The sequence below is a fragment of the Amphiura filiformis genome, chromosome 16 (assembly GCF_039555335.1).
Source record: "Amphiura filiformis chromosome 16, Afil_fr2py, whole genome shotgun sequence".
Lineage (NCBI taxonomy): Eukaryota > Metazoa > Echinodermata > Ophiuroidea > Amphilepidida > Amphiuridae > Amphiura > Amphiura filiformis.
This window is the reverse complement of record NC_092643.1, coordinates 5,749,009-5,767,161: the sequence shown is the minus strand read 5'-3', so window position 1 is coordinate 5,767,161 and position 18,153 is coordinate 5,749,009. Positions and strand designations below refer to the sequence as shown.

General features: G+C 38.5%; 1 protein-coding gene across 10 annotated transcripts in view; it reads left to right on the top strand.

Moving 5' to 3' along the window:
• Window positions 1–17,401, top strand: part of LOC140135457 (uncharacterized) — a 70,200-nt gene extending 52,799 nt beyond the window's left edge. For 8 of the 10 annotated variants that reach the window (XM_072156958.1, XM_072156959.1, XM_072156953.1 and 5 more), the window contains 11 exons: window positions 63–179; window positions 1,082–1,201; window positions 3,161–3,367; window positions 6,195–6,317; window positions 9,438–9,635; window positions 9,981–10,178; window positions 10,530–10,727; window positions 11,448–11,570; window positions 12,979–13,110; window positions 13,509–13,544; window positions 17,119–17,401. In XM_072156958.1, coding sequence (XP_072013059.1) covers window positions 63–179; window positions 1,082–1,201; window positions 3,161–3,367; window positions 6,195–6,317; window positions 9,438–9,635; window positions 9,981–10,178; window positions 10,530–10,727; window positions 11,448–11,570; window positions 12,979–13,110; window positions 13,509–13,537 — 1,445 coding nt within the window. In that variant the 3' untranslated portion in view covers window positions 13,538–13,544; window positions 17,119–17,401. The remainder of the gene's footprint in view (window positions 1–62; window positions 180–1,081; window positions 1,202–3,160; window positions 3,368–6,194; window positions 6,318–9,437; window positions 9,636–9,980; window positions 10,179–10,529; window positions 10,728–11,447; window positions 11,571–12,978; window positions 13,111–13,508; window positions 13,545–17,118) is intronic. The other 2 variants (XM_072156956.1, XM_072156957.1) reach the window with 2 other exon arrangements.
• Window positions 17,402–18,153: the final 752 nt, after the last annotated feature.

Here is an 18,153-nt window from a genome sequence, read left to right as displayed (position 1 = left end):
TCCATCACCGCCTGGCTTCATTATCATATTTAATGTTTCAATCTATCTGATTTACATCGTAGCATGCAGCAGTGACTCATATGAATGCGAATATCCATATTCAAGGAAGTGTATCGGCAACGAAGAAGTATGTGACGGGTATTCTGATTGTGCTGATGCGGCGGACGAGGTTGGATGCAGTAAGTTGGAATTTTCAACGTGTATCTTATGGGGGGGGGGGTAACCTTTGTTTTGGTGGAGATATTAAGGGGTTTATTCAAAAAGCCTGAATCCCAGGGGGTTCTTACGGGTATGTGTTACGCAAACTTTCGGATGCTGACTTTCTCTATACCTACTTTTTGCTGATTTTGTCACCCAGCAGTATACCAATTTTGTACAAAAAACACCCCAAAACACCCAAATTGCCCTAATTCGGCGCTTTTAGGGGCCCTTTTGCCCAAATGCGCCGGCACATTGGTCTCCCCTGAAAACCCACCCATCGATATACAATCACTACTGAAAAGGTACCCCAGAACCGTGACATCCAAGTACAACTTCAACCAGGGAGAAACCCCACCCCTCCGGGTCTGAATCAGTTCCCAAAGAAACTCATTACGTAAGAGAAAACACAATTTGTACTATATGTCATAAAATACTGCAGAGTTGACAAACCCAGGACATTCTTTGGTAGACGAGTTACTATAATTACACAAATTCTAGGCTGCCAAGAGAGATGAAATATGATTTTCCTATAATATATTGTTGTGATTAACTCATACCGACAACAATAAACCGACGAATCGTCCGTTCTATTATTCGGACTACGCAAGGTGACTTTGCCGATTTTTCGAAGCAGACTCGTGCTCAGCGGAACTCGCAATGCACCATGATGCACGTTATATCTAGACGTTTTCAAATCGAAATTTTCCAAAGACAGTCGCGTATGTTCCTGGTGCACGTGACGGTGACCTGGACGTTCTGATGTTGGTTTGAAAATGTCTAAAATAATAGGGACGGTTTGTAGTCGTCTATTAATCAGCATTATACAGAAATCATGACGATATCATAATTGTGTTCTTGTGTGTTAATAATGACGACGTAGGTCAAACATGCGAATCGACAGACTTCCAGTGTGATAATGGAGTGTGTATATGGGACTGGTTTATCTGCGATGGTGACGACGACTGTGGTGACCTTTCCGATGAAAGAAATTGCGATGGTGGTAAGTTGTTCGAGATGTAAAATTTCAATCTGCGTAAGACTCCGGTCAATCACCACATCCCCATTTTCGCCCATCAAATTGAGAATGAGGGTCAGGATCCCGGGGGGGGTTCTCAGTACAAATGACCATACGGGGACGTGCCGCAAATATGGGTAGCATTTTCAGCCTTTTGGTATATCAATGAATGACCCTTTTTCAAAGCCTATTTTGGTATATGAATGGGTCCTTTTTTTAAAATTTTCTCAATTTTTTCGGAAAATAGCCCAATTTTTCCTTAACCTAGCCAAAATTTTCTAAATTTTCCCTAAATTTTGGGAAAATTTGTAAAAACTAAGACAATTTGGGTTAAATTCGGCCGAAAATTTTGACTTTGGTATATCAATGGGTCCAAATTTCTTGAAAAACTGGTATATTTATGGGTCCACTTTCAAATTCTCAGCGGCACGTCCCTACCAAAACCAAACTTGAGTACCCCCGGGTCAGGATCACGGCAAAGCCAGTATATAGTAATGATAACATTTGTATGACGGGCCACCTATTTGTATCCGCCATTTATGATAATAACTAAATTCTTCAGTCTTTTCCATACTACCAGATGAAGCATAAAAGCGCTGGAACTGACAATAACCATAATATCAAAGAATAGCAACACTGACTGCTAATCTGCAATTATCAATGTGAGGCTTTGAAATTATAGCGCAAATTATGAATTTAAACGTTGTTGCAATTATTACGAAACTTTCAATATGCTAAATGAAAAAAGCGCAATTATGACAATAACTTGTTGAAATTAGCACAATTGAATACCTGAGTGGAAGAAGGGCCCAACTCCATTTTTTTACAAAAATGAGTTCGGTCCAGCATTTTATTGCCAGCAGACTGTTCTTCCTTGTGTGTGAAAGATGAGCCAAAATCCACTCTCTAAATAGTCTTCCTGGTACACTTATTCATGGTTTTCATGGAAGAAAGACCCAACTCCATGGAGTTGGGCCCTTCTTCCACAGATATTGGGTTAAAGGGGAATTTTGTTCATCCATGAAATCTGCTTTTCATTACAATAAACTTTCTTGCTAACATATTACATGCTTCTACTTGTGCAATTAAAGGATAATTATTAAATTTCTGTAGCTATTTATAACACATCTGCTTACGGAACTGGCACTTGCAGTATATTAGTGGAAGAAGGGCCCAACTCCAGCTCGCATTAAGACATGTACCATTGCCATGGAAACATCATATATAATTTCAAATGTATGTGATATTGTATGTTCATGTATTAAAGGTCCCCTGAAGATGAGAACATTCTGTCTATGAAACTTTTCCAAATATTAAGTTTTTTCTTAATATCTCAAAAACAGTTTTGATGGAGTTGGGCCCTTCTTCCACTCAGGTATTCAATTATCAACCACATTTTGAAATTAGCGCAATTTTGAACTAAGCATTGCAATTATGAAACTTTCAAAATGCTCAATGAAAATAGCGCAATTATGATAATAACTTGTTGAAATTAGCGCAATTATCAACCACATTTTGAAATTAGCGCAATTATGAACTAAGCATTGCAATTATGAAAGTATTATTATCATGAAAATATTATTTACGTCGCCACTCTAGTGATAATTGCACAACTTTATTCCGCTATTTTTTGAAAAATGGCTTATGATAATAGCACAATTATTGCGCTAAATTGAGCAATTTTGAGATTTTCACTTTACCTATCCACTCTAGTGATAATTGCGCTATTCCGCGAGTGGTGTGGTAAAGTGAAAATGTATTGATTGTGCAATTTTTCCGCATAATGATTTCCTTCTCAAAGTCTAAAAAAGACACTGACAGTAGCGAAAATAGCACTATTTGATAATAGCAGTGCTAATATTGCAATTATGTGTAGAAACAAATGTCAAAATAGCGCAATTGCAAGTAATATAAGAAAGAGCGCTATGCTATTATCACTTACAGGGCCTTTCATAGATGAATGTCAAGATGTAAACGGCAACCCCATTAACGAAGGCCAACCAATCCCATCGTCGGACCCATGCTCAGATTGTTTCTGTTCAGAAGGAGAGTCTTTATGTAACTCTATTTTGTGTGTGTCACCTTCATACGACAGCTGTGAAGCAGAATATGTGGACGGCGAATGTTGCCCTTCTTATGATCACTGTGAAGGTATGTATTCACTTCTTAGCATTTCATCATTGAAGTATCATCGCATTTCACATCGTTTGTGTAAATAATCGCTCCGTGTGGAGACACGCTACAAGGGTAACGATGGAATGGGATAAGGCGCAAGTAAGTTGCACAGGTCTGCATAATAAGCCTTATAAAAGCATCATAAATATCATATTTTTGAAGTCCACTCCCAACAAAGCAAATCAACAATGCCACGGTTTTAATAGCCTCATATGTCGAGCGAGAGAAATAATTTAATCATAGTAATTGTATACACCAATCCGAGAAGCGTTTACTGCATTTGGCCCTCTATTGACGGCAACACAGATGTACCAGAGCGGGAGATTTAATTCGTAATTCAATACTCATGATTGTGTATTGAATATCACTGTTGTGTACAATTCCCGGGTACAATTCTGTATAGCACACAATAAATAATGGATAGAACCCCGACCTCAGGACACCGCAGTTTTACATCGGGGACACCGCAGTAATGGCGAAGTCGGATAGGTGTATAGGCGGTCTCCTTTTTAACGAACCGCTTTACATGATTGCCGTTTTCATGATATGCTATTCCTTTATGCAATAGCACTATAAATGCATACAAATAACATGCAGTCTACTTTTGCCCGTAATTGTGGGAGGCACCTCACTGACATTTGCCAATAAAATTTTATATTTAAAACCAAAATGTCATCCGCTCCATTTTGAATGTACCGTCCCGATTGACCGAAAGTGCATTGGTACATGGTAATGCACTAAAACTGAACTGAACTGAACTGAACTAATTGGGAAAAATGCGTGATGGGATTTCTGATTTTGGTACTAGCGAGGATGCGCCACGATGGAAATTAACCACCCACTCTGCAAATCCTGGTTTGATACAAAATTGGATCGATTGAGCCCATATTTATTGGTCGAGCTATGAGTTTTAAAATATTGGACGAGACGTAGTCTAAAGCCACGATTTCTTCGTGTTACAAAATTTAAAATCCGTGTTACAAATTGGACTATTTCCGTGATTTTCCGTTTTCCACTATAAAGCACTGAAAAGTTAAAACAAACGTGCTTTAAAATAATAATTTGTCTTACCTTTTTCTGTAGTATGGCCAGAATCTTGCATCACGGGCCTAGAATTAATGCTAGAATGAATTTCACACAGTTTTTCACTATTTTGTGGCATTTTCAAATTTCCGCGAATAAACCCCGAATTCCGTGAATTTGTCCGTTTTTCCGTAACACGGAGAAATCGTGGCTTTGACGTAGTCGAGTCCAATATTTTAAACTCATAGCGAGACAAATAAATATTGGACGTAAATCATTCAATTTTATCATTATTATGTGTTGGATCCAATACTTTCACACACTTGGATTCATCAAAACATAATACGAGACTCGTAATGAAACTACTTGTGCTGGTAGGCATTCCAATTGCCTACAGAGTATGCGAGACATGATCTTCTGTTGTAGACCATGTTACATCTTGACATTTTACAGTCTGTCCACTTAGAAGTACAAACCAAATCTGTGGCATCGGGGGTCGATGCTTTGCGTCACACGAGTGCGCGACGCGACGCGTAAAGAGCGTGGTGTGCAATCGCGCAGCAGTTGGCGCGCCAAAGAAGCATTGCGCTGAAATAATTATTCTCATACCTCCAGTTTCCGAGGTCTATTTACTTTGTACTTCTATGTGGACAGACTACCGTAGAAGTCCGTCTAGAAGCATATATGCCTCTAAACGAGGGTTTTTTTAACGAATGATATGAAAGGCCAATACCCTTCTTAAAAACATTACAATAGATTGGTCTTACAAATATACATGTTTGTACAGCCGCCTTTATCAGTAATATAGTTGTTCAAACTCCAAATAACGTTTTTGTTGAGAGTGTCTGCCTCTTGTCTCTTGTGTCAAAAAACCCGGAATTTTACGGTATACAAGTTCGTGTATCTATTAGAACGCCTGAGACAATATTTTAACACATTAACCACCTCTATTTAAACTTCACCCCAGACTCCGGTTGAATCTTCTTCGTGGGTGTATGAAATTTAAATGGAGCTGCCTCAATATGTTCATTCCATTTGAATGTCATACTCCCCTGTGGGAGATATTTCCTACATCTTGCAGAGGGTTAGTGCGGAATATAAATGGAATATCCCATTTTGTCTATCCTGTCACTCACTTTAATGAACTGAAATCAAGGTCTTATTGTTACGTTTACACTTCTCACCTTATGTTAAAGCCATATTATAACATTTTCATACAAAATAGATTAGCATTTCTTTGCCATAAAATGTTAGTTTTTACTGTCAGATATATCCCTTTTATTTTTGAGCCGAACAACTACGGCAAAGCAAAGAAAATTGGAATTTACTACCAGCGCATATGTCGCCAATACGTACCACTCCTTCGGTCATGTTATGGTACGACCCTTTGTTGTGTAGATCACCGTCCCGCACGCCGTGTACATACTGTGTGTTATGTACATCGTGTATGCGTTCGACTAATAATTCCATCTCGTAATAATAAAACGCCGGTTCCATCGTTTTATTCAAAACTACAGCACCTAGAGTCTTGATTTTTGCAGGGTATATTGGTTTATTAAAGTACAATATAATCGTGTAAAAAATGAATTTTAAAAAACCAGTGAGGGCGTCTATAATTTATTCGCTCAAACTCCATAATGTTATGATTTTGTGGATGGAAGAAGCCTGAATTAATTTAACTTTTATCAAAAACACTCTATATGCTTGTAGACGATGTTTTACGGTATGAGGGTGGGTGACTACTATTCTAATTCTATTCTTCATTTTCTTGTTGTTGCAGAGTTGACATGTAGCGGGGGTCAATACTCTTGTCCAGATGGCAGGTGTATTGCTCAGGACTGGGTATGCGATGGTGTAAATGATTGCTATGTGGGGAATATAGCGGTTGATGAACAGGATTGTGGTACGTACCTGAAATTCAGGGAAGGGACTTGTTATTTCACTCAAGAAAATTGATTTCAATTCTATTCCAATTCAATTCTTTCTATACCGGGAGTCTTGCTATTCAATTCCAATTCAATCCACCTTGCTTTAGAATTAATTCAATTCGATTTCAATTCAATTTTTTCAATTTCAAAATCATTTCAATTCAATTCCAATCCAATGCAGTGAAATTAACAGCTAATCAATTTCAATTCAATTCTGAGCATTCATTTCAATTCCAATTCAATTCCAATTCCAATACAGTTGCAGTTTGTGTTAATTGACCAAAGGCACACTGCAAAAACTGTGTCTAGAGATTGAACACTTTATGTCCTTGATTTGGAAACCCATGTAAAATCTAAACTCAAATATCAAATTTCAAAACATCAAGTGTTTAATAGCTATTAAACACAAGGCATCAAATTACTAAACATGTTTAGCATTTAGACATGTTTACAAATCGAGGACAAGATGGTGTCTAGAATGGTATTTAATATTTAGACACTGTTTTTGCAGTGCATGTTTTAAATTTTACTATCAATTTTATCAGTGGCATAGATTTCTTTTTTACATGGGGGGATGGGGGTTGGAAAAAAGTCTTGAAGTTAGTGTGCACCTTTTGGCGACATAATAGGTTTATGTTACAAATGCGCGCGAAAATGTTTGCTATTTTGAAGCGTAACTGATGAAATATGGTGCAAAAGTGGAATAAACGCGCGCTTTGGGGGCTAAAATGGGCAAATATGAGGTTAATTTGGTCAGAAACCTATATTCTGGTGCTAGGCGTCAACATTGGGGATGATTCTATGGACCACCCCTGGCAAAATATTTGGGGATTTATCCCCCCCATCCTCCCGGGATCTACACCTATGAATTTTATAACACTTGAGTCAGCAACACAAGGTTTTGATACTATTAGATAGCCCTTACCTACTTGTCTCCTGTTCCTCCTAAGATTTTACACCCAAAATCCTTGTACTTTTGAAAAAGTGTGAAAAAAGCTGTCATTTCTTTAATGGTTTTCTCACAATTTGTTCAAATGTACAAAGACTTTTTAGCATAAAAATTTGGAGCTTGAGAAAAATAGGGGCTTTAAGATTAGTGGCAAAAGTTTTTAATGTGTGTCTCTTGAGTGAATAGACCGGAAGTGTATCAGAATTCAGAACGGGGAAGGGCACTTTTACACGTGGAATGATCTGGAATCACAGACATCTGCTTGTGAATTGAAATGCTGAATTGAAATCAAAGCTGAATTTCATTTCAATTCCACTTCATTCTTCATCACTCAACATGATTTCAATTCCAATCCAATTCAATTCTTCATTGCTCACGATGATTTCAATTCCAATCCAATTCAATTCATGCCCAAGCCCACTCATTTCGATTCCAATTCAATTCCAATGCATTGAAATGAAAATCGCCCAAAATTCATTTCAATTCAATTCGATTTCAATGCATTGAATTAACATTAGGGAGTGGAAGCCAGTGGAGCCGGGGGGGGGGGTGCGATGGTTCCCCCCTCGATCATCATGGCCTGTTGACGTTGCCACACTGAATGATATTAATACATAAAAAGCGCGTTGAAACTTTTTTTGGAAAATTTGCCCGTTACCCCCCACCCCAACTGTTTAGATTGGGAAAAAATTGGGTCAACAATTAATATTCATATTTCCGTCGGTACATTTACAAGTTATCCCCTCCCCAGTTCCGAATTCCTGGCTACGCCACTGAGGGGCGGGGGGGGGTAAGAGACGGATGCGATATCCTAAATTTTGACGTGGCCGGCGACAATCATCACCGGGATCATCACAAACAATTCTCCCAGACAATTCTATATGCGTTGTGAAAACAAAATTATGTTATTCTAAAACCGTTGGGAGTTCGACAAAGAACTCCACTGTATTTAAAGTATGTTGTTTTTCAATTTGTAATTGATAACCGTCTATTTTGAACGGGAACGGGCTTTAAGCATTGTAGTTCAGCCTCCTACGTTACGTGGCGCGTGTCCTGTACCGCCTAGCTGAAATCGTTTGTCCATATACATGTGTGACCTAACCTACACCCGGGGGGGGGTACTCAAGTTTGGTTTTGGTAGGGACGTGCCGCTGAGATTTTGGAAGTAGACCCATAAATATACCAATTTATCAAGAAATATGGACCCATTGATATACCAAAAGTAAAAATTTTCGGCCGAATTGACCCGAAATTGTCTTAGTTTTTACAAATTTTCCCAAAATTTTGGGAAAATTTTGAAAATTTCGGCTAGATTAAGGAAAAATTGGGCTGTTTTCCGAAAAAAATTGGAAAAAATTTTGAAAAAAGGACCCATTCATATACCAAAATAGGCTTTGAAAAAGGGTCATTGATATACCAGAAGGCTGAAAATGCTACCCATGTTTGCGGCACGTCCCCGTATGGTCATTTGTACTGAGTACCCCCCCCCCCCTGAACCTACCCCTGTTGATTGTTCCGTCTGTGAGGTTGTGACATTAAAAAATCTAATTTTTCTATAATAATGTTATAACTTGAAACTCACCCGAGATCCATCAATTATTTATTCTGGTGAAAGATAGATTTTACACCATAATAGATGACCATGGATCTCCAAGTTTCACGGGGAAAGACTCGCTGAATACCCGAACAGAAATAGACGGATAACAAAATATAACTTCACAAAATCTTTAATTCCGCATCATCAAATCAACAAGTATTACAACATAATAAGATTACGGATTGAGTACGCTTACGGTCTGTCTCCTTCAATAACTGGCTATCGACTACGCCAGATCGTAGGCGAGTGTGATTGATGAGAGAAAGACCGCGGAGCGATATATTTAAATGATTGAAAAATAGAAAATAGCGCCATAACAGTAATAGCCTTGGGCAATATAATAGCTATCAACATGATCGATTCCATCTTAACTGACAATTTTGGGCTATTATTAATACTCTGTGTAATACTCATTTTCTTTTACTTATTCTAAAATTGACAGGCTACTTATTTTCATAAAAGAACTGAAGAGTTGATACATTGCTAGATATTTACCTATATTTGAAGCGAAACTGCCAATACAATTAAAATAATTGCCCTCATTTGCAGAACTTACCGAATGTCAGGCTCGAGCGAAAGACGCTGAAGGTTTACTTGGTGCATATGTTCCGCAATGTACAGGAAATGGAGACTTTGTGGTTAAGCAATGTCATGGAAGCACAGGTCATTGCTGGTGCGTTAATGAAAATGGTGAAGAAGTGCAAGGAACTAGGAAAGGGCCTGGTCAAGGAGATGTTATATGCGGGGGTAAGTGTTTGCTGCCAGGAAAAATATTTGAAAGAAATCTATACTGCAAATGTTAGATAATAGTCCATTTGGCTTACTCCAGACTGTAGCGTCCACGCAGAGGGCGTCCACGTGTGATACACGTCCGATCAATGGTGGTGTATCTGTAGTGTGCGATGTAGCGCGAAGTGACTGCCCCAACATATACACCACATTTGATCGCTCGTATATTACACTCGGACGCTACTGTCTAAAGCAAGCCAAAATGGCCCTTAGATGACTTTTCATATTACTGGTGTGTTTTAATTCTACGATTCAGTAAAATCTCTCGGTATAATAGTTGGGCAAAATTCCGTCATTTTACAGAACTTACGGAATGTCAGGCTCGAGCCGCAGGCGCTGAAGGATTACTTGGTGCATATGTTCCGCAATGTGCAGAAAATGGAGACTTTGAAGTTAAGCAATGTCATGGAAGCACAGGTCATTGCTGGTGCGTTAATGAAAATGGTGAAGAACTGCAAGGAACTAGGAAAGGACCTGGTCAAGGAGATGTTATATGCGGGGGTAAGTGTTTGATGTCAGGAAAAAATATTTGAAAGCAAACTATACTGCAAATATTAGATAATAGTCCATTTGGCTTACTACAGACAGTAGCTTGGGCGTCCACGTGTGATACACGCGTGATCAATGAATGGTGGTGTATCTGTAGTGTGCGATGCGCGCGGCGTGAAGCGACTGCGCTCTACAGATACACCGCCTTTGATCGCTCGTATATTACACTCGCACGCTGCTGTCTAAAGTAAGCTCAAATAGCCCTTAGATGACTTTTCATATTACTGGTGGGTTCATTTTAACTCTTATGATTTAGTTGCATCTCTCGGTATAATAGCTGGGCAAAATTCCGTCATTTTACAGAACTTACCGAATGTCAGGCACGAGCCGCAGGCGCTTCAGGATTGCTTGGTGCATATGTTCCGCAATGTGCAGAAAATGGAGACTTTGTGGTTAAGCAATGTCATGGAAGCACAGGTCATTGCTGGTGCGTTAATGAAAATGGTGAAGAACTGCAAGGAACTAGGAAAGGGCCTGGTCAAGGAGATGTTATATGCGGGGGTAAGTGTTTGATGTCAGGAAGAATATTTGAAAACAATCTATACTGCAAATATTAGATAATAGTCCATTTGGCTTACTCCAGGCAGTAGCGTCGACGTGTGATACACATGCGATCAACGGTGGTGTATCTGCAGTATGTGATGCGGCGTGAAGTGACTGCGCCCATACCGCCTTTGATCGCTCGTATATTACACTCGGACGCTACTAACATGTCTAAAGTAAGCCAAAATGGACTTAAGATCACTTTTCATATTGCTGGTGTGTTCATTTTAACCCTATGATTCATTTATAATAGTTGGTCAGCAAAATTAATTGCGGGTGTACTGCTTATGGTGCAGTAATTTCCCATCTGTGTACTGCAATATTGTAACAGTATAGAGGCATTCAGAGGAACTTTGTTGCAGTGTTTTTGAATTGCTGTTAGGACGTTAACTCTCGTCACGCGGGTGTCGACTGCAGACGACAAGTTTCAAACATTTTTTTTTAAATTCAAAAATTTCAGAAATGTAAATTTTCATGACCATATTTGGAATCAGTATGAAAAATGCATTAAAATGAGTACAAATATGCCTAGTATTGATCCAGTAGATCTTAAGATAGCTCTTGATATTTTGAGAAAATATTTCAAAACTTGAACCTTTTCCGTTGAAGCGCATGGCTTATTTTTTTTCGAAAAAGGTGTTTCCTTACCATATTCATTGCTATGGATTTTTTTGTCAGTATTGCCATGCACCGCAGTCCAATATACGTGTCCAGATGCTAGTTGCATTCCACAGAATTGGGTATGTGATGGAATAGAGGATTGTTACGATGGAGATATTGCTGTCGATGAACAAAATTGTGGTACGTATTTTTGTAATGCAATTTTCATAAATCATCATTCCTCGAACTTAATAGAACAACTTAAAATATGTATTGTCATTTAAATAGAGATATCTAACTATATTCTAATATAATGAGTTAAAACAATCAATAACATTAGGCTTAGGCACTACATCTAGTTTGCACCCTATAGCACTCTCGGTGCTCCAATAGGTGCCAGAGGCATATTCTATTATTCCCTGACTGGAATCGTTCCTTTTTTTATATATCTTAAAAATAGCACAACCGTTCGATAAAAAGAGCCATCGTTGTCTATCGGGGAGAACCGATACTACTATAGGACCAAATTTGTCGTGTAGCCTTGAAACTTGCCTTCTACAATGGGCATGAGGGAAAGTCTCGTATTGAGCCAATAGAAGGACATCAGTGCCGATATATAACAACTGCCTTTTACGGTAATGACCGTAACACTCCTTTTGATGCTACAAATAGCTACATGTGTAGGCCACCTCCAACCAAAGAACTTTTGGGCGAAATTAAAGGCGAAATTATGGAGCACCATAGAGCCACCTCAAGATCAAGCAAAAATAACATAGACACAAAAAGTCATGTAAACCTTTAACACCTTTGCATGACGCGAGCCGGAGATAAATGGGAGCCTGCCTTGAGGCACTGGAATTAAAAAATCCCTTTAAAAAGGGATGCGTCTGGTCCAGAGAGGAGATTAGATGCGTTGTGGACATGGAAACAGACTTGAAGAATCGGGAATTAAATACTAGTCCATTTATTATCATGGCATTTTAATATTAGTCGGCATATAAAAATAAATGTAGTTGGTGGTAATTAAATATAAAAAAGAAAAGAAAGTTTTGATATCTTGACAATTCTTTAGAGTTTTTATTGTTGATGATATTAAAGATACAAGATGTTTTGAAGTTCTGTCTGAAAATTATGAAAAAGACTTAAGTACACAGGAAACGATGCTCACTGTGGAAATGGGCGCGTGGTATTTGTACGGAGCATGAGTGCGATTCGCTTTTCTGTCAAAGCGATCAAGGTTCATGCAACTTAATTTCCGCCCAAAGTGAATTCTGTTAATATCCAAGTGAATTCTGTTAATATCCAAGACCGAATTAAAAAGAATATTTGAAATGTTTACACAAGTCTCAGCTTGCACCAAAATGGAGTCAGCCAAATTTTTTGTGTTTGTACTTCAACAGAGCGGCAATTTTTGCCAAAAGTCATACCCCATAGGACTTTATATTAAATGGCCAAATTATTCAGCTTAAACAAATGGACAGAAACCGTTCCCAGCAGTTTTTACCAATATAATTATTTCACCATTTTGGGAAAAGAACAACAAAATTAAAATTTGACGGAAATCGCGCATTATGGCGTCATTAACTAAAAATTGGTTTCTTTAACACAGCCGGACGATGCCCTAACGAGGTGAACTTCTTTCAATGTTTAAATGGAGACTGTATACCTAATGTATGGCTGTGTGATACTATCGTAGACTGTGGAGATGGATCAGATGAAGCTCCTGTTAATGCGTGTGATGGTAAGTGTCTATTAGAATGGTCAACTGCAGATCCGTCGAATCCTATACATGTTATTATGCCCAATTCGGTGTATGTGATCCATCTTTGATTCGTCATTTTAGTCTCTATGCCTTCTCCTGATGTGCTTTCTTCTGTAATCTAATACCAAATTGAAAATACTAGTTTGTATCTGAAATCACTGTCTTATCAAACACCACACGACAATTGTTTGGTTTATAGTTGCGCGTAATAAATGGTGCCTTCATAGATAAAAAAAAAAAAAAGGAATCGCTGAAAATGGTAACTAAGTACGCATGAAAACACTACAGTAACAGTATATAATAGAATACGCAAACAATTATGTGAAAAGCGTATTAATTATCTTGTTTATTTTTCTTTGATTCATTTGTTATTTTAGGTCCTGGAGCAGGGGAAAGAAAAAGATAATTACAAGGTATATTATATAGTTGAAGTAACAAATAATAATTAATAAATGTAATTGATACATAATATTCATATTTGAAAATTGAGCAGAAAAGGTGCCTGTACACTAAAAATAACAAGAAGAGAGCATTTCAAAAGTGACAAAGAGTTCAAAATTTACAGAGACCTTTCTCTCGGAACACGCTGATTTATGAGTACAACGAGTGAGTGTTGATCTGTAACGCTGCAATGAGCCCATTACAAAAGCCAGTGGGAATCGCCCTGAAGGATGATATATTCCAAATGTGTCACTAACTCTTTTGAAATGCTTTTTTTCATGCAAATTGATAAATCTATTGATTACTTTATTTAAAGAAATGGAGCTCAGACAAACTGGCATTATAATAAAGGAGAGAAAAAATCAGAACCGTTCGGATTCGAACCAGCGTGCACTGACGATTACATGTCGATCAGCTCACCACCACACGCCACGACAGCTCATGGCGGATCTACCGGCGAATAGAACATGTAATGATTTTATTCTCTCGTAAATGTCGCACGGCCAATGTAAATTAATTATAATTAGAGAGGGCGGCCTATCTGCTGTGTCCTGGCAGAACATCAGTCAATATGAGACATTAAATATTAAAATCATTACATGTTCTATTCGCCGGTAGATCCGCCATGAGCTGTCGTGGCGTGTGGTGGTGAGCTGATCGACATGTAATCGTCAGTGCACGCTGGTTCGAATCCGAACGGTTCTGATTTTTCTCTCCTTTATTATAATGCCAGTTTGTCTGAGCTCCATTTCTTTAATTATTATATATTTTCTCAGGCATGTATCCTCTGGATCCTCGCATTTAATATTTAATGTCTCATATTGACTGATGTTCTGCCAGGACACAGCAGATAGGCCGCCCTCTCTAATTATAATTAATTTACATTGGCCGTGCGACATTTACGAGAGAATAAAATCATTACATGTTCTATTCGCCGGTAGATCCGCCATGAGCTGTCGTGGCGTGTGGTGGTGAGCTGATCGACATGTAATCGTCAGTGCACGCTGGTTCGAATCCGAACGGTTCTGATTTTTTCTCTCCTTTATTATAATGCCAGTTTGTCTGAGCTCCATTTCTTTAATTATTATATATTTTCTCCGGCATGTATCCTCTGGATCCTCGCATTTAATATTTAATGTCTCATATTGACTGATGTTCTGCCAGGACACAGCAGATAGGCCGCCGTCTCTAATTATAATTAATTTACATTGGCCGTGCGACATTTACGAGAGAATAAAATCATTACATGTTCTATTCGCCGGTAGATCCGCCATGAGCTGTCGTGGCGTGTGGTGGTGAGCTGATCGACATGTAATCGTCAGTGCACGCTGGTTCGAATCCGAACGGTTCTGATTTTTCTCTCCTTTATTATAATGCCAGTTTGTCTGAGCTCCATTTCTTTAATTATTATATATTTTCTCAGGCATGTATCCTCTGGATCCTCGCATTTAATATTTAATGTCTCATATTGACTGATGTTCTGCCAGGACACAGCAGATAGGCCGCCCTCTCTAATTATAATTAATTTACATTGGCCGTGCGACATTTACGAGAGAATAAAATCATTACATGTTCTATTCGCCGGTAGATCCGCCATGAGCTGTCGTGGCGTGTGGTGGTGAGCTGATCGACATGTAATCGTCAGTGCACGCTGGTTCGAATCCGAACGGTTCTGATTTTTCTCTCCTTTATTATAATGCCAGTTTGTCTGAGCTCCATTTCTTTAATTATTATATATTTTCTCAGGCATGTATCCTCTGGATCCTCGCATTTAATATTTAATGTCTCATATTGACTGATGTTCTGCCAGGACACAGCAGATAGGCCGCCCTCCCTAATTATAATTAATTTACATTGGCCGTGCGACATTTACGAGAGAATAAAATCATTACATGTTCTATTCGCCGGTAGATCCGCCATGAGCTGTCGTGGCGTGTGGTGGTGAGCTGATCGACATGTAATCGTCAGTGTACGCTGGTTCGAATCCGAACGGTTCTGATTTTTTCTCTCCTTTATTATAATGCCAGTTTGTCTGAGCTCCATTTCTTTAATTATTATATATTTTCTCAGGCATGTATCCTCTGGATCCTCGCATTTAATATTCAATGTCTCATATTGACTGATGTTCTGCCAGGACACAGCAGATAGGCCGCTCTCTCTAATTATAATTAATTTACATTGGCCGTGCGACATTTACGAGAGAATAAAATCATTACATGTTCTATTCGCCGGTAGATCCGCCATGAGCTGTCGTGGCGTGTGGTGGTGAGCTGATCGACATGTAATCGTCAGTGCACGCTGGTTCGAATCCGAACGGTTCTGATTTTTCTCTCCTTTATTATAATGCCAGTTTGTCTGAGCTCCATTTCTTTAATTATTATATATTTTCTCAGGCATGTATCCTCTGGATCCTCGCATTTAATATTTAATGTCTCATATTGACTGATGTTCTGCCAGGACACAGCAGATAGGCCGCCCTCTCTAATTATAATTAATTTACATTGGCCGTGCGACATTTACGAGAGAATAAAATCATTACATGTTCAATTCGCCGGTAGATCCGCCATGAGCTGTCGTGGCGTGTGGTGGTGAGCTGATCGACATGTAATCGTCAGTGCAAGCTGGTTCGAATCCGAACGGTTCTGATTTTTTCTCTCCTTTATTATAATGCCAGTTTGTCTGAGCTCCATTTCTTTAATTATTATATATTTTCTCAGGCATGTATCCTCTGGATCCTCACATTTAATATTTAATGTCTCATATTGACTGATGTTCTGCCAGGACACAGCAGATAGGCCGCCCTCTCTAATTATAATTAATTTACATTGGCCGTGCGACATTTACGAGAGAATAAAATCATTACATGTTCTATTCGCCGGTAGATCCGCCATGAGCTGTCGTGGCGTGTGGTGGTGAGCTGATCGACATGTAATCGTCAGTGCACGCTGGTTCGAATCCGAATGGTTCTGATTTTTTTCTCTCCTTTATTATAATGCCAGTTTGTCTGAGCTCCATTTCTTTAATTATTATATATTTTCTCAGGCATGTATCCTCTGGATCCTCGCATTTAATATTTAATGTCTCATATTGACTGATGTTCTGCCAGGACACAGCAGATAGGCCGCCCTCTCTAATTATAATTAATTTACATTGGCCGTGCGACATTTACGAGAGAATAAAATCATTACATGTTCTATTCGCCGGTAGATCCGCCATGAGCTGTCGTGGCGTGTGGTGGTGAGCTGATCGACATGTAATCGTCAGTGCACGCTGGTTCGAATCCGAACGGTTCTGATTTTTTCTCTCCTTTATTATAATGCCAGTTTGTCTGAGCTCCATTTCTTTAATTATTATATATTTTCTCAGGCATGTATCCTCTGGATCCTCGCATTTAATATTTAATGTCTCATATTGACTGATGTTCTGCCAGGACACAGCAGATAGGCCGCCCTCTCTAATTATGATTACTTTATTTGGTAATTTCGATTTTTTACTTTTTTGTGCGCAGTATATTTGGATTCTATTGCTTTTATTTTATTTTTTCAGATGCTGATGTGAATTAATGGACATTGCAGACTACACGACATTGCAGACTACACGACATGGCAGACTACGCGACATTGCAGACTACATGACATTGCAGACTACACGCCATTGCAGACTACACTACCTTGCAGAATACACCACATTGCAGACTACACGACGTGGTTTGTCACGTTCTTCACATGCTCTAATATTGAATTTACAATGTTGGCAAAACACAACAAAATGGAAGAAATAATAGGAAATAATAGTTCCCTATTTCCCCGATATAAACCATGTAATATTTGTTTTATTACACCGAACTTTGGCTACGGGATGATGTTGTCATGTAGATCGCACGGTCAAATTGGTTTTCTCGATTGCGTTAAGACCCCTGAAACATGTTTTATTTGTATAATGCATCATATATTTAGTCCTGCTTTCCAGGAAGTGACATACGGCTAAATCAATTGGTTGTCAGTGTTGACAGTTAATATCTGATGTTATCCAAGCAAACACAAACATGTTTTTAAATTGTTACAAATGTAGTAATAAACGGGCTTGGGTTTTGGTCAAAACGTTTTGATAACATTTAAATGTCGGGTTATATAATAGTCATGAAAACGATTTAAAAACGTTTTGTATGAAAAAACAGTGCAACAACATTTTTTTAAATGTTGTCAAAATGTTATTGTAAAATATTTTTAAAACAATTGTGAACACGTACACAACATAATGCAAGAATATTTTGCAACAGGTTCTCAAAAATGTTTTGAAATGTTTATATTAACACGTTTTCATAACCCACGGTCATAATCCGATATTTAAAGGGCGTGGTTTGTCAAATGTTTTGTGTTTGCTGGGATGTTAGAAGCCATTTTGGGCCTTGTAAAGTCCTATAGCATGGTTAATGCTAAAACGGTCAAGAAGGACTGTGATTATAACTGTAATTGTGATTGTGATTGTAACGCGGGTGTCGAGGTGTCGACTGCAGACTAGTTTCAATTTCAAAATTTCAGAATGGTACATTTTCATAACCATAATTATTTGGAATTAGCA